This window comes from Canis lupus, chromosome 20, assembly GCF_003254725.2.
Source record: "Canis lupus dingo isolate Sandy chromosome 20, ASM325472v2, whole genome shotgun sequence".
In the NCBI taxonomy this organism is placed as follows: Eukaryota; Metazoa; Chordata; class Mammalia; order Carnivora; family Canidae; genus Canis; species Canis lupus.
The window spans coordinates 47274467-47287478 of record NC_064262.1 but is presented as its reverse complement, the minus strand read 5'-3'; the positions used below and the strand labels follow the sequence as shown (position 1 = coordinate 47287478).

Below are 13012 nucleotides of genomic sequence, written 5' to 3'. Positions count from 1 at the left end.
CCGGGACAACCGCCAGCGCCCTATCCCTGCGGGCCGCCTCGCGCAGGCCCCGCCCCCGCCTCTCATGGGCTCGCCCCGCAAGGTAACGCGTTTCTCGATGAGACGCCACGCCCCTCGGCGTTCTGCAGGAGCCAAGCCGCTCCGGAGCCGACTTTCCGCGGCCTTCCACTGGCCTCATGTTTCAGCCTGTGGTTTTCGGGCCTTCCGAGCCCGCCCGCTTTCACACCAGCGGTGCCGAACGCCCCTGAACGTCCGCCGGACGCGCATGCCGCAGGCCGCTCCCCGGAACCCGCCATCCGGGACCACGTCCCCGACAAGCCCCGCCCCTCGCCCTCCCGAGGCCCCGCCCCCAGCCCCGCCCCGCGCTCGTAGGCCCGCCTCTGCCGTTGGCCCCGCCTTCTTTGCCGACCCTTGGGGTTTCTCTATTCCGAGTGCGGAGGTGTGGACGTGCAGAAGCCGGAGGGCTCTGGGTCCAGCCGTCCGGCCTCTGGAAAATGGTCTCCCCATCAGCGAAGGGGAAGTAATTTTGGAACTGAGCACCTTGCTACCTGACCCAACGAATCGTGCCACTTTACCAGTGGCTCGCATCCCTTGTGGACTTCTGAGGTCTCCCTCTGAGGATTCCCCCCGGTTGGTAATTTTATCTTCTGTTGAATCATTTTACTTTTCAGCTCACCCATTTAAGAGAAGAAAAGAAAACTCCGTTTGCCCTACATTTTCCACCTATTACTGTACGTTTGCAACTCTTTTTAGCAAAATTCCTCCAGTGAGTTATCTGTTTGCTGTCTCCGTGAGCCCCCGGCTATTCCCTCTTGAACCCACTCCATATAGACTCTTCCCCGCCACCCTATGAGAGCTATTCAGGAGTATGCCAACAGTCTCCAAACAGGTCCCTCTCCTTTCTGTCTCTCATCTAACAGCTCAACCCGACTCTCCTTGCCTATGATTAACAGGATAAAATGCAAACTTCCTAGAAAGGCCTTCTAGGTCCAATTAAATTCCCAAAGCCAAAAACGAAATAGTGATCATTACTTTTCATTAAGCAGTTATTACATAGGAGGGGTTGTTCCCTACCCTCTTCACATTAACACATTTAATGCTTACAACAGGCCCTGTAAGGTAGTTTATATTATTAATATCCTCATATATAGATGAGGAAACCTAAGCACAGAGAGATTAAGGTACTTGCTCAAAGTCACACAACTTGTAAGTGAAAGAGGCACCATGTGAACTCAAGCAATGCTGCCCCCAGACCAGGCATACCTCAAGAACAGGTACTGTGCGTCAACCACATGGCTTCCCCATGCCTGTCACAGGGTGTAATATTTGGGGCCCACCCAGACACCCTAACACTTAACACTGGATTTTATTCTAAGTGAGCTGGAAAGCAAAGAAGATTTTGAACAGCCTACATCACACGAAACCTGTACACAGTAATTCATAGGGGTTTTATTTGTAATAGCCAAAAACTGGAAAAACCAATGTCCCTTGTGAAAATCAGCAAAAGGAAAACTCATTTAAACGGGAGTTGGGAGGCTAGGAGGGGAGCTTACATGCCCTACCATTCATCATCAACTGCAGACCTTGCAAGTGTTGAGAATGGATACTATTGTACTGCTCTGGCAGGAGGAAGAAAGGTTTTCCTCCTCCCCCAGCAACAGCCAAGCTAATGAGAAACTGTGACAGTTCATCAAATGAAAAGCTACTATTCTTAGAACTCTGTTTACTCCAATGAACTTTCCATTTATAACAACTCCTCCTAAACCTCCCTTTTCCTCTATAAAAAAACATACTTTGCCTTTGTTCTCCAGATTTGCCTATAGTTTTGCTGTAGCTTGAATATCCTGCATTGTAATTTTCTGCTATTTCTGAATAAGACCATTTTTGTTGCTAAATAACTGATGGGTTTTTTTTTTTTTAAGATTTATTTATTCATTCAGAGAGAGCGAGAGAGAGGGCAGAGACACAGGCAGAGGGAGAAGCAGGCTCCACGCAGGATGCCCGACGTGGGACTCGGTCCCGGGTCTCCAGGATCACACCCCGGGCCACAGGCGGCGCTAAACCGCTGCGCCACCAGGGCTGCCCGTGATGGTTTTATCTTTAAGGTTAATGCCCTCGATAGGTGAATGGCTAAACAAACTGTGGTCCATCCCTATCATGGAACACTCCTCAGCAATAGAAGGACAAGCCGGGGATCCCTGGGTGGCTCAGTGGTTTAGCGCCTGCCTGTGGCCCAGGGCGTGATCCTGGAGTCCTGGGATCGAGTACCGCGTCGGGCTCCCAGCATGGAGCCTGCTTCTCCCTCCTCCTGTGTCTCTGCTTCTCTCTCTCTCTCTCTCTATCATAAATAAATAAATCTTTTTTAAAAATTGAAGGACAAACAATTGAAATGCACAACAGCTTAGATGAATCTCAAAATAATTATGCTCGGGGATCCCTGGGTGGCGCAGCGGTTTAGCGCCTGCCTTTGGCCCAGGGCGCGATCCTGGAGACCCGGGATCGAGTCCCACGTTGGGCTCCCGGGGCATGGAGCCTGCTTCTCCCTCTGCCTGTGTCTCTGCCTCTCTCTCTCTCTCTGTGTGTGTGTGTGTGTAACTATCATAAATAAATAAAAAAATTTAAAAAAATAATTATGCTCAAAGAACAGGTGTGTGGTTGCCAGCAGCCTGGGTGAGAGGAAGGAATGGGGGTAAAGTGGTCAAAACGTACAAACATCCAATTAAAAGATAAATAAGTCCTGGAGGTATAATGTACAGCTTGGAAACCACAGTTAATAATAGGGTATTGTAGATCTGAAAGCTGCTAAGAGAGTAGGTCTTAAGAGTTCTCATCACAAGAAAAGAATCATAATGATGTGAGGTGATGGATGTTAACTTATTGTAGTCATCATTTTGCAATATATGTGTATCAAACCATTGGTTGTGTACCTTAAAGTACAATCTTATATGTTAGTTGTACCTCAGTAAAACCGTGGTGGGGGAGGGGTTGTAGTCTCTATCCACAAGCTACACACACACACACACACACACACACACACACACAAATTATGCTGAGTGACAAAAGCCAGTCTCAAAAGGTTACATACTATATGATTCCATTAATATAATATTTTCCAAATGACAAACCATACTAAGAGAGGACAGATCAGTGGTTTCTGAGAGGATTAGGGAAGAATGTTACTATAAAGAGGGTAGCACAAGGGAACTTTCTGGGGTGATGTTCTGTACCTGGATTACAGGACGTGTTAAAATTCATTGAAATGTACCTAAAAAACAAAATCTGTTTTAAAGTATGATATTTTTAAATTTAGGGCCCCTGGGTGGCTCAGTTAGTCGAGCATCCGACTCTTGGTTTCAGCTCTGGTTGTGATCTCGGGGTCGTGGGATCCCGTGTTTGGCTCCTCACTCAGCCAGAATCTACTGGAGATTCTCTCCTACTCTTTCTGTCCCTTCCCACTCTCTCTTTCTCTAAAAAGAAATAAATATTTTTAAAATATAAATAAATTATACATATAATTTCATACATGTGTGTATATAGATATTATACATACATAATGTAAATAATTTTTAAAGATACACTAGCAGAAATAAGACTAAGACAAATACCATCTGATTTCACTTATAGGTGAAATCTGAAAAACAAACAAAAATGAAGAAACAAACAGAAAGCAGAATCAGAACTATAAGCAAACCAATAGTTGCTAGAGAGAAGGGGGATACGAAGATGGGCAAAATGGGTGAAGGTACATGCTTCCAGCTACAGAATGAATAAACCACAGAAATAAAGGGTACGGTATTGGGAATACAGTCAGTGATATTGTAATATTGTTGTACAATGATAGACGGTAGCTACATATGCAGTGTGGATAGCATAAGGTATAGAAATGTGGAATCACAATGTTGTACACCTGAACTAATATTGCATGTCATACTCACAATTTTTAATGTAAAAAATAAATAAAAGATCCACTAGCATCAAATTGAATATTTTCCTTGAAGAGAGAATTAGGAAAAGGAATGCATTTCTGCCTGGGTAATGCAAAGTTTTCTTTAATGCCATATGCAGGAACCATTACTGTTACGTGCTTCACATTTTGGGAAACAATGACATTGCCAGACCTTCATATTCTTTTTTTTTTTTTAGACCTTCATATTCTCATCAAGCCTCATATTTATGAGTTCCAGAAACAGTATAGGGTCTGAAAATGTCACAGGGAGAAGAGATATCAGTGTCAATTCCTCCATGTAGTGATCTCTGAGACATGGAGAAGGGGAGGGACCTTCCAATGCCCCCATGAGTGGTTCAGAGGTAAACTGGCACCCAGATCTCCAGCTTCTGGTTCAGGGAACAGTGTTTCTTTCTTTTTTTTCTTTTTTTTTTTAAGATTTTCTTTATTTGAAAGAGTGAGAGAGCACCAGCAGGATGAGGGGCAGAGGGAGACGTAGACTCCTTACTGAGCAGGGAGCCCAATGTGGGGCTCAATTCTGGGACCCTGGGATTATGACCTGGGCCCAAGGCAGACACTTAACCAACTAAGCAACCCAGGCACCCCAGGGAACACCCCAGTGTTTATAAATGCCTATACAGCCTTTGAGAAGGAGCACAAGGTGCCCAGAGCTCCTTCTAAAGTGATGGAATACTCCAAGCCTTGCTTCCATCTGATTGAGCCAGAAGCAACACCACCAGGCCCTCCAACCATCCTCAGGAGGTGTGAGTCATACCTGGCCCCATGCCTGCACTAAATCCCTAATAAGGAGGGGAGAACCCACACTTTCATCCACCCAAGCAGAGAAATGAAAGCCAGTCTCAGTCCTCAACACTGGAAAAAATAAAAAGTCCACAGAAACCATAAAAACAGGCACACCTCAGACATATTCCAGATTCGATTCCAGACCACCACAATAAAGCTAGTCAAAGGCATTTTTTGGGTTTCTCAATGCATATAAAAGTGATGTTTACACTATACTGTAGTCTGATGGCATTGTGTTTGAAATAACAGTGTACATAATTTTTAAATACTTTATTGCTAAAAATAAATGCTAACCATCATCTGAGCTTTCACCAAATCATACTCTTTTTGCTGATGGAATGTCCTGCCTCCATGCTCATACCTGCTGACCAAACAGGGTGGTGGCAGCTGACGCCTGGGGTGGCCATGGCCATTTCATAAAATAAGACAGTAATGAAGTTTGCCACATTGATTGGCTCTTCCTTTCACAAATGATATCTCTATAGCATGAGATGCTGTGTGATGGTATTTTACCCACAGCAGGACTTCTTTCAAAATTAGACTAAGTCCTCTCAAACCCTACTGCTGCTTTATCAACTTAGTTTATGTGATACTCTAAATCCCTTGTGGTCATTTCAATGATCTTCACAGCATCTTCACCAGGAGTAGATTCCATCTCAAGAAACCACACTGTTTACTCCCCATAAGAAGCAACTCCTCATCCATTCAAGTTTTAGCATGAGACTGGAGCAATCCAGTCCCATCCTCGTGCTCCACTTCTGATTCTAGCTCTCTTGCTGTTTCTCTCACACCTGTGAGACCTCCACAGAGGTCTTGAAACTCTCAAAGTCATCCATGAGGGTTGGAATCCACTTCTTCAGATTCCTGTTCATGTTGACATTTTGACCTCTTTCCCTGAGTCACAGGTATTCTTAATGGCATCTAAATGCTGAGTCCTTTCCAGAAGGTTTTCAATTTACTTTACCCAGATCCATCAGGGGAATCACTATCTATGGTGGCTATAGCCTTACAAAATGTATTTCTTTTTTTTTTTTTTTTTTTTTTTTACAAAATGTATTTCTTAAAGAATAAGCTTGAGAGTCAAAATTACTCCTTGGTCCATGGGCTGCAGAATGGATGTTGTGTCAGCAGGAATGAGAACATTAATCTCATTTCGTGTCACCATCAGAGCTCTTGGGTAACCATGTGCATTGTCAACAAGCAGTAATATTTTGAAAGGAGTCTTTCTTTCCTTTCTTTCTTCCTTCCTTCCTTCCTTCCTTCCTTCCTTCCTTCCTTCCTTCCTTCTTTCCTTCCCTTCTTTCCTTTTAAGCAATAGGTCTCAAACAGTGGACTTAAAATATTTAGTAAGCCATGCTATAAACAGATGTGCTGTCATCTAGGCTTTGTTGTTCCATTTCTAAAGCACAAATAGTAGATTTAGCATAATTCTTAAAGGCCCTAGGACTTTTGGAATGTTAAATAAGCATTGGCTTCAACTTCAGGTCACCAGCTGCGTTAGCACCTAACAGGAGAGCCAGCCTGTCCTTTGAAGCTTTGAAGCCAGGCATTGACTTCTCCTCTCTAGCTATGAAAGTCCTGGACTGCATCTTCTTCCAATAGAAGATATTTGGTCTACATTGAAAATCTATTGTTTGATGTAGCCACCTTTATCAATTATCCCAGCTACATCTTCTGGATCTGTTGCTGTGGCTTCTACAACAGCACCTTCTGCTTCATGTTGCACTTTTAGGTTATGAAGTTGGCTTCTTTCCTTAAACCTCATGAGCCAACCTTCACTAGTCGCCAACTTTTCTTCTGCAGCTTCCCCACCTGTGACCCTTCACAGAATTGAAGAGAGTTAGAGCTTTGCTCTGGATTAGACTTTGGCTTAAAGAAACATTGTGGTAGTTTGATCTTCTATCCAGACCACTCAAACTAAGTCCACATCAGCAATAAGGCGGTTTTGCTTTCTTATCACTCATGTCTGTTCACTGGAATAGCACTTTAATTTCCTTTGCAACCACAAGTTGACTGACTGTTACAGGAGACTTCACCTCCAGCCTCTCTCTACCTGAAGCCTGCCTTCCTCACTAAGCTTGATCATCCCCAGCTTTTTATTTGAAATGAGAGATGTATGACTCTTCTTTCAGTTGAATACTTAGAGGTTATTGTAGGCTTATTAATTGCCCTAATTTCAATATTGTTGTGTCACAAGGAAGAGAGTGGCCTGAGGAGAGGAGAGAGATAGGGGACCAGTGGCCAGTGGAGCCATGAGAACACACACATTTATTGCTTAAGTTCACCTACTTATACAGGCGCAGTTTGTGGCACCCCAAAACAATTACAGTAGTAGCATCAAAGACCACAGACCACAGATCACAAATATAATGAAAAAGTTTGAAATACTGCCAGAACTACCAAAAGGTGACACAGAAATGTGAAGTGAGCAAATGCTGCTGGAAAACTGGTGCCAGGGCAGCCCTGGTGGCGCAACGGTTTAGCACCGCCTGCAGCCCAGGGTGTGATCCTGGAGACCCGGGATCAAGACCCACGTTGGGCTCCCTGCATGGAGCCTGCTTCTCCCTCTGCTTGTGTCTCTGCCTCTGTGTGTGTGTCTCTCATGAATAAATAAATAAAATCTTAAAAAAAAAAAACTGGTGCCAGTAGACTTGCTTGACACAGGATTGCCACACACCTTCAATTTGTAAAAATCACTGTATCTGCACAGCACAGGAGAGGGAAGAGAGGAAAGCTACATGCAACCAAATGAGGCATATCTGTGCTAAGTTTTTAGTACATTTTAGTAATTTATGAGTCATCCGGTTCCCAAATCTAAAAGAAAAATGGAAGCATCATACAAAAATTTTAATGTGCGACCTTTAAAATACAAATTGAAAAAGAAAAATTGAAACTGAAATCAAGCATCCTAAGGTCAGCTTTATTTGTAATAGTCAAAAACTCAAAAAGCAAGACACAACAAAATGTCCCCCACTAGGTAAAGGGCTAGACTATACTACAACCATACTATGGAATACTCTCACTGATGTAGTAGGCTTTGTTAGACATGCATATTATATCTTATGTATTAGAAAATGGAAGGCAATTATTATTGAAAATGCACCCCACCCAAATGTGTCTCTTCTTTCATCATACCCAGAGGCTGGAGGGAATAAAAGAACTTTCCATTCCCAGAAGGGAAGTTTTAAGAGTAAATAATCATGAACACACAATATCTAGCAATTTGTCCAAATTTTATTATTCTCTTGAATCACCCATCAAATCATCTGAGATGGAAATCTGGGAATGTCTTTGCTCTACTCTCGCTTTCTCTCCTCATCCCACATTTCTTTGGGGTTATGTGTAATCTCTCGGTTCCACAGGGTCCCGTCTCCCAGTGAACTGGTGAAGGCTGCTAAGAGCACACACCACTTAGGGCTGGATCCTGGCTTGGCTCTTCGGTAGCTGTGTGATACAGGGCAAGTTTTTTAAACTCTCTGAGCTCCAGTGTTCCTCAACAATAAAATGGAAATAGTAATCTTGATTCATGGGAGGATACAAGTAATGTGTTGCTATTTGTCCACCAGAAATTATTCTCACCTTCCTCCTTTAAAAATAGAACTCCTCAGGGACACCAGACTGGCTCAGTCAGTAGAGCATGTGACTTCATCTCAGGGTTGTGAATTCAAGTCCCATGTTGGATGTAGAGCTTACCTTAAAAAAAAAAAAAAAAGTAATAAAAAAATAGGACTCCAAAGATGTGGCCTGGAACCTGGTAATCCACCTAAAAAGCATGTGTCCAAACACCCTTGCTGCCTGCTGTGGGGTCATAGTTCCAGCCAATGGGACATGAACAGATGTGATGACTACCACATCCACACCGTGCCCTTAAGAGGAAAGGGCATGTGCTCCTTTGAGCCTCATACCCTTTCCTATACCCTGGGATGTAGAAACAATGGTTGGAGGTAAAGAAGTTACTTAGGACTCAAGGATTAAAGACATGGTTTATAAGGAAAACAGAACTACTTTACCAGCCCCAAACCAACCACCACCTCTAGACTGCTATATCCAGTTTCAGCTACTGTGTTTTGGAGCCTTTTTGTTATAGCAGCTCACACTGTACAATAACTAATATAAGAATTAATGCTAGGGACACCTGGATGTTGCAGTCAGTTAAGCATTCAACTCTTGCTTTTGGCTCAGGTCATGATCTCAGGGTCCTGAGATCGAGCTCCACATCAGGCTCTCTGCACTCAGCACAAATTCTACTTTATCTTCTCTCTCCCTCTCCTCTTGTCCCTCTCCACCCCAAATAAATAAATAAATAAATATTTTTTAAAAGAGAGTTAATGCCAGAAATGGCATTCTGCTATAATAAAAAACCCAAACTATGAGGCATTACCTTAACAAACAGGTAGTAGGTCATGAGGACACAGATACAAGGTGGAAAGTTGGTGATACATGTTAAGTTATAGTAAACCATTGGGTAAACTGTGATGTCTTGCATGACAGCCTGTATGCCTGTTGAGTCTATAGCCCTCTAGGAATGGTTAGAGAAGCCAGACTTTTTGTGCGTGTTTCCTACTTCTTGCCACTGTTAAGAAAAAGACAGAGGTACTGAGGCAAGCCAAGATGGAAGGGACTATGGTACTATTAAAGTAGTGTCTCTCCATGCAGTTATAATTTAAATAGACTGAGTCTGGTAATTCGGAGCCTCACAGGGAAGCAGTGATACAAAGTCACCCGGAGAAGTCAGTGATAGCAAGAGACTGGCCCTTTCTCAGCAGCCTCAAGAAAATGCCAAGGTCCAAGGCAGGGAAGTAAATGAAGGCAGCATTCAGGTTTAAGACCATGTCAGGAAAAAAAAAAAAAAGACCATGTCAGGGGTAGTGGAAAGGGAGGTGGGCAGGGAGTTGGGGTGACTGGGTGATGGGCACTGAGGGGGGCACTTCGCGGGATGAGCACTGGGTGTTATGCTATATGTTGGCAAATTCAACTCCAATTTTAAAAATTTTTTTAAAAAAAGACCATGTCAGATGGGGGTGCCTGGGTGGCTCAGTCAGTTGAGAGTCCAATTCATGGTTTCTACTGGATCCATGGTCTCAGAGTCCTGGGATCAAGCCCTTTGTCAGGCTCCACCCTCAACAAGGAGTCTGCTTTAAGATTCTCTCTCCCTCTCCCCCCTCTTCCTCTGTCCCTTCTCCCCTGTGTTGCCTGTGTGTGCTAGTGCTCGCTCTCTCTTAAATAAATAATTTTTAAAAACCATCTCAGGGGCACCTGGGTAGCTCAGCGGTTGAGCATCTGCCTTTGGCTCAGGGCGTGATCCCGGATGGGATCAAGTCCCACATTGGGCTCCCTGATGGAGCCTGCTTCTCCCTCTGCCTATGTCTCTGCCTCTGTGTGTGTGTCTCTCATGAATAAATAAATAAATAAAATCTTTAAAAAAAAACTATCTCAGGGATCCCTGGGTGGCGCAGCGGTTTGGCGCCTGCCTTTGGCCCAGGGCACGATCCTGGAGACCCGGGATCGAATCCCACGTCGGGCTCCCGGTGCATGGAGCCTGCTTCTCCCTCTGTCTGTGTCTCTGCCTCTCTCTCTCTCTCTATGTGACTATCATAAATAAATAAAATTAAAAAAAAAAAAAAAACTATCTCAGATGGATGAAACATTTTTAAAAAGATTTTATTTATTCATGAGAGCCAGAGAGAGAGAGAGAGGGAGAGAGAGCAGCAAGGAATGCACCAAGAAAGCTTCAGAAGTAGTGATGAGGGACAGGGGACAGTGAGGAGCCTCACAGAGGGCAGAGCCCAGAACCACAGAAGACAAGGGACAAAGAACTGGTTAAAAGCAAGGGGAGGAGTCTTCACCAGTGCTGCCTAACACAAATTTTAAGTTGCTAAGTTCAGTGACCTGTGTGTTTCCCATGCTTCTGCTTCTCCTGAGGTTTATTGTTTGTTTTGTTGTTATTGTTCACTGTGGTTTTAACATTTATTTCTCATTGAGATTGTTTTTTATCTTAGGTTTATAGGTCACCAGAATGCAAGAAGCCACTGCAGGGTGTGAAGGACAGACTTCAAACACTACTTCAAATACTATGCAGCAAACAGATGACTTGTTAGACTACATCCCCAGGCAGGGGTGCTGGATATATGAGAAGGAGGGGTGTGTGCATATTATATGATGCTGAGTACAGTGGTACCAGTCCTTCTGGTTCTGCTTGTCTAGGGAGGTGACTTCAGATCTTTCAGTACCAAGACATCTGCAAGACAAACAAATCCTTCTCTTGCTAATATTGACTGCCTCTCATAGCATAACTGTTTCTTTTCCTGCCTCCCCAAGGATCTTTTATTGGATGTTAATTCTGAATTACAGTATGAAAGAATTCAAGGGTGCCAGACAAAGATTATGGTCAGGAATGCCAAATGTACTTCCACACTGGGCCCTCCTCGGTGGTACTTGTGTAGCTGCTCATGTTTGAGTTCCTTGTGACAACAGTAGTTGAAAAGCGCATAAGCTGCCAGCACCATACAAATCCCAGCAATGTCCCCTGTTTATTAATGGGGGGACGGGGGGACATGAAATGCTCCAGCAGTGCTCTTAGGGGTGAAATTCCACATCAGTGTCCAGATTGGCATCTCTCTTAGTTTCACATCCTTGAGATTCTTGTCCTTCACCAGTTAAAAAAAAAAAAAAAAAGGAATCTGAGCAAGGGTTAGCAGGGACCTCTGTAACACAGCCTTTCACAGGCTGTGATAAGAATGTTGGCCAGGACTGAGATCTCATCTGAAGACTCAGGTGGGGAAGGATACTTTTCCTCACTCACTTATTTGGTCTCACACTGGATTGGGCTCTTCAAGAACTGTTGAACTCAGGGCCTCAGGACCTCACTGTTGTCTGGAGGCTACTCTCAGTGGGCTTCTCTAACTCTTGCATGCAATTTGCTCCATCAAAACCAATAAGGGAAAGAGTCTGATAGTAAGATAGAAGTCAAAGCCTTAGTAACCTGACCATGGAAGTGACATCCCCTCAATATTTTCATATTTTGCTGGTTAGAACAAGTTACTCAAGGGGAGGCAATTATGTGAGGTTATAAGTACTAGAGATAGGATCATTGGGGAAAATCTTCAAAGCTACCTGCCATACTGTACCTTCTTCTGGATTTCCAGACTCCGGTGCTTGGCCATTTGTTTCCCCCAACTTCTCTCCTTCTCTTCTCCTGGTCCTGGAAAGGCATTCTCCCTACAATACCTTTCTGAAGTAGGCATCACCCTCTTTTTAAAGATTTATTTATTTATTTATTTATTTATTTATTTATTTATTCATGAGACACAGAGAGAGGCAGAGACGCAGGCAGAGGGAGAAGCAGGCTCCATGCAGGGAGCCCGACACAGGACTCGATCCTGGGACCCTAGGATCACACCCTGAGATGAAGGCAGATGCTCAACCACTGAGCCACCCAGGTGTCCCAGCATCACCGCCTTTTTTCTGTGGAACCACAATGGCAAAATCCCTCCAGGGGAATGCCGAGGATTTCAGTAAACATATCTGTTTGGCATTTTTAGAATCTTATCTCTCAAAGAGTCATATAATCATGTACAAGTTTAAATACACAGAATGAATAGCAGAGTAAGAAAACAGAGGAGCAAGGAGAGGCATCTCAGAGGCAAGCCACAGAGGTCTACGTGAGAAGTCAGGGTTGTTGAAGATGGTGGCTTGGTTTCCCCAGGGCAATCAGAGGTATGTAGATATGGGAAGTTTCCTAAGGTGTTTTCTTCTTTTTTAACGGATTCCACCTGTAAGTGTATCAGTAGGATACACTAAGAAATGGGTGATGCACTCTTGCTGGGTACTACAGGGGTAGTTTTTAAAAGGGGCTGTTTGTAAAGGTGTGAGCAGTTAGGGGCTGGAGCAGCACCCCAGAGCTAGCAGCACTGGAGAGCTGTTAGCACCTGCATGCCTGAAGGCACAAAGGGGAGAGTGGTTATTGCCACCCAGAAAGAGTGGTTGTGTGGAATGCATGTAGCCTCTGAATAAAAAAGCAGCCACCCATGGGCACATGTAGAGAGAGATTGGGGAGAGAAATACTTTGGCCTTTCTTTCCTCCTGCCCTCCATCTCCTGACAGTACCTCCCATTGGCCAAACCCAACCAGAAGCCGGAGAGCAGAGAACCCATCAATGTGATCCATACCAGTTGATCTCCTGAGACAGAGATGAGTGCAAAGGGTAGACTTGCTCTGGTAAATGGAAGATATAGCATATTATGCACAGCCCATATTTTTCTG

General features: G+C 44.1%; 1 protein-coding gene across 1 annotated transcript; it reads left to right on the top strand.

Annotated features, from left to right (window-relative positions):
* Positions 1 to 2: 2 nt before the first annotated feature.
* On the top strand, positions 3 to 8571 carry LOC112666655 (gametogenetin-like). The gene is made up of 2 exons (XM_049098348.1): positions 3 to 630; positions 8113 to 8571. The coding sequence occupies exons 1-2, from the start codon at positions 65 to 67 to the stop codon at positions 8192 to 8194; spliced, it is 648 nt and encodes a 215-aa protein (XP_048954305.1). The 5' UTR covers positions 3 to 64; the 3' UTR covers positions 8195 to 8571.
* Positions 8572 to 13012: the final 4441 nt, after the last annotated feature.

Bases quoted from the DNA above. Each gene is read 5' to 3' on its own strand.
- LOC112666655 (XM_049098348.1), top strand. From the start codon at position 65: ATGGGCTCGCCCCGCAAGGTAACGCGTTTCTCGATGAGACGCCACGCC. The intron at 631-8,112 runs GTTGGTAATTTT...TCGGTTCCACAG, and splicing joins CCCTCTGAGGATTCCCCCCG to GGTCCCGTCTCCCAGTGAAC.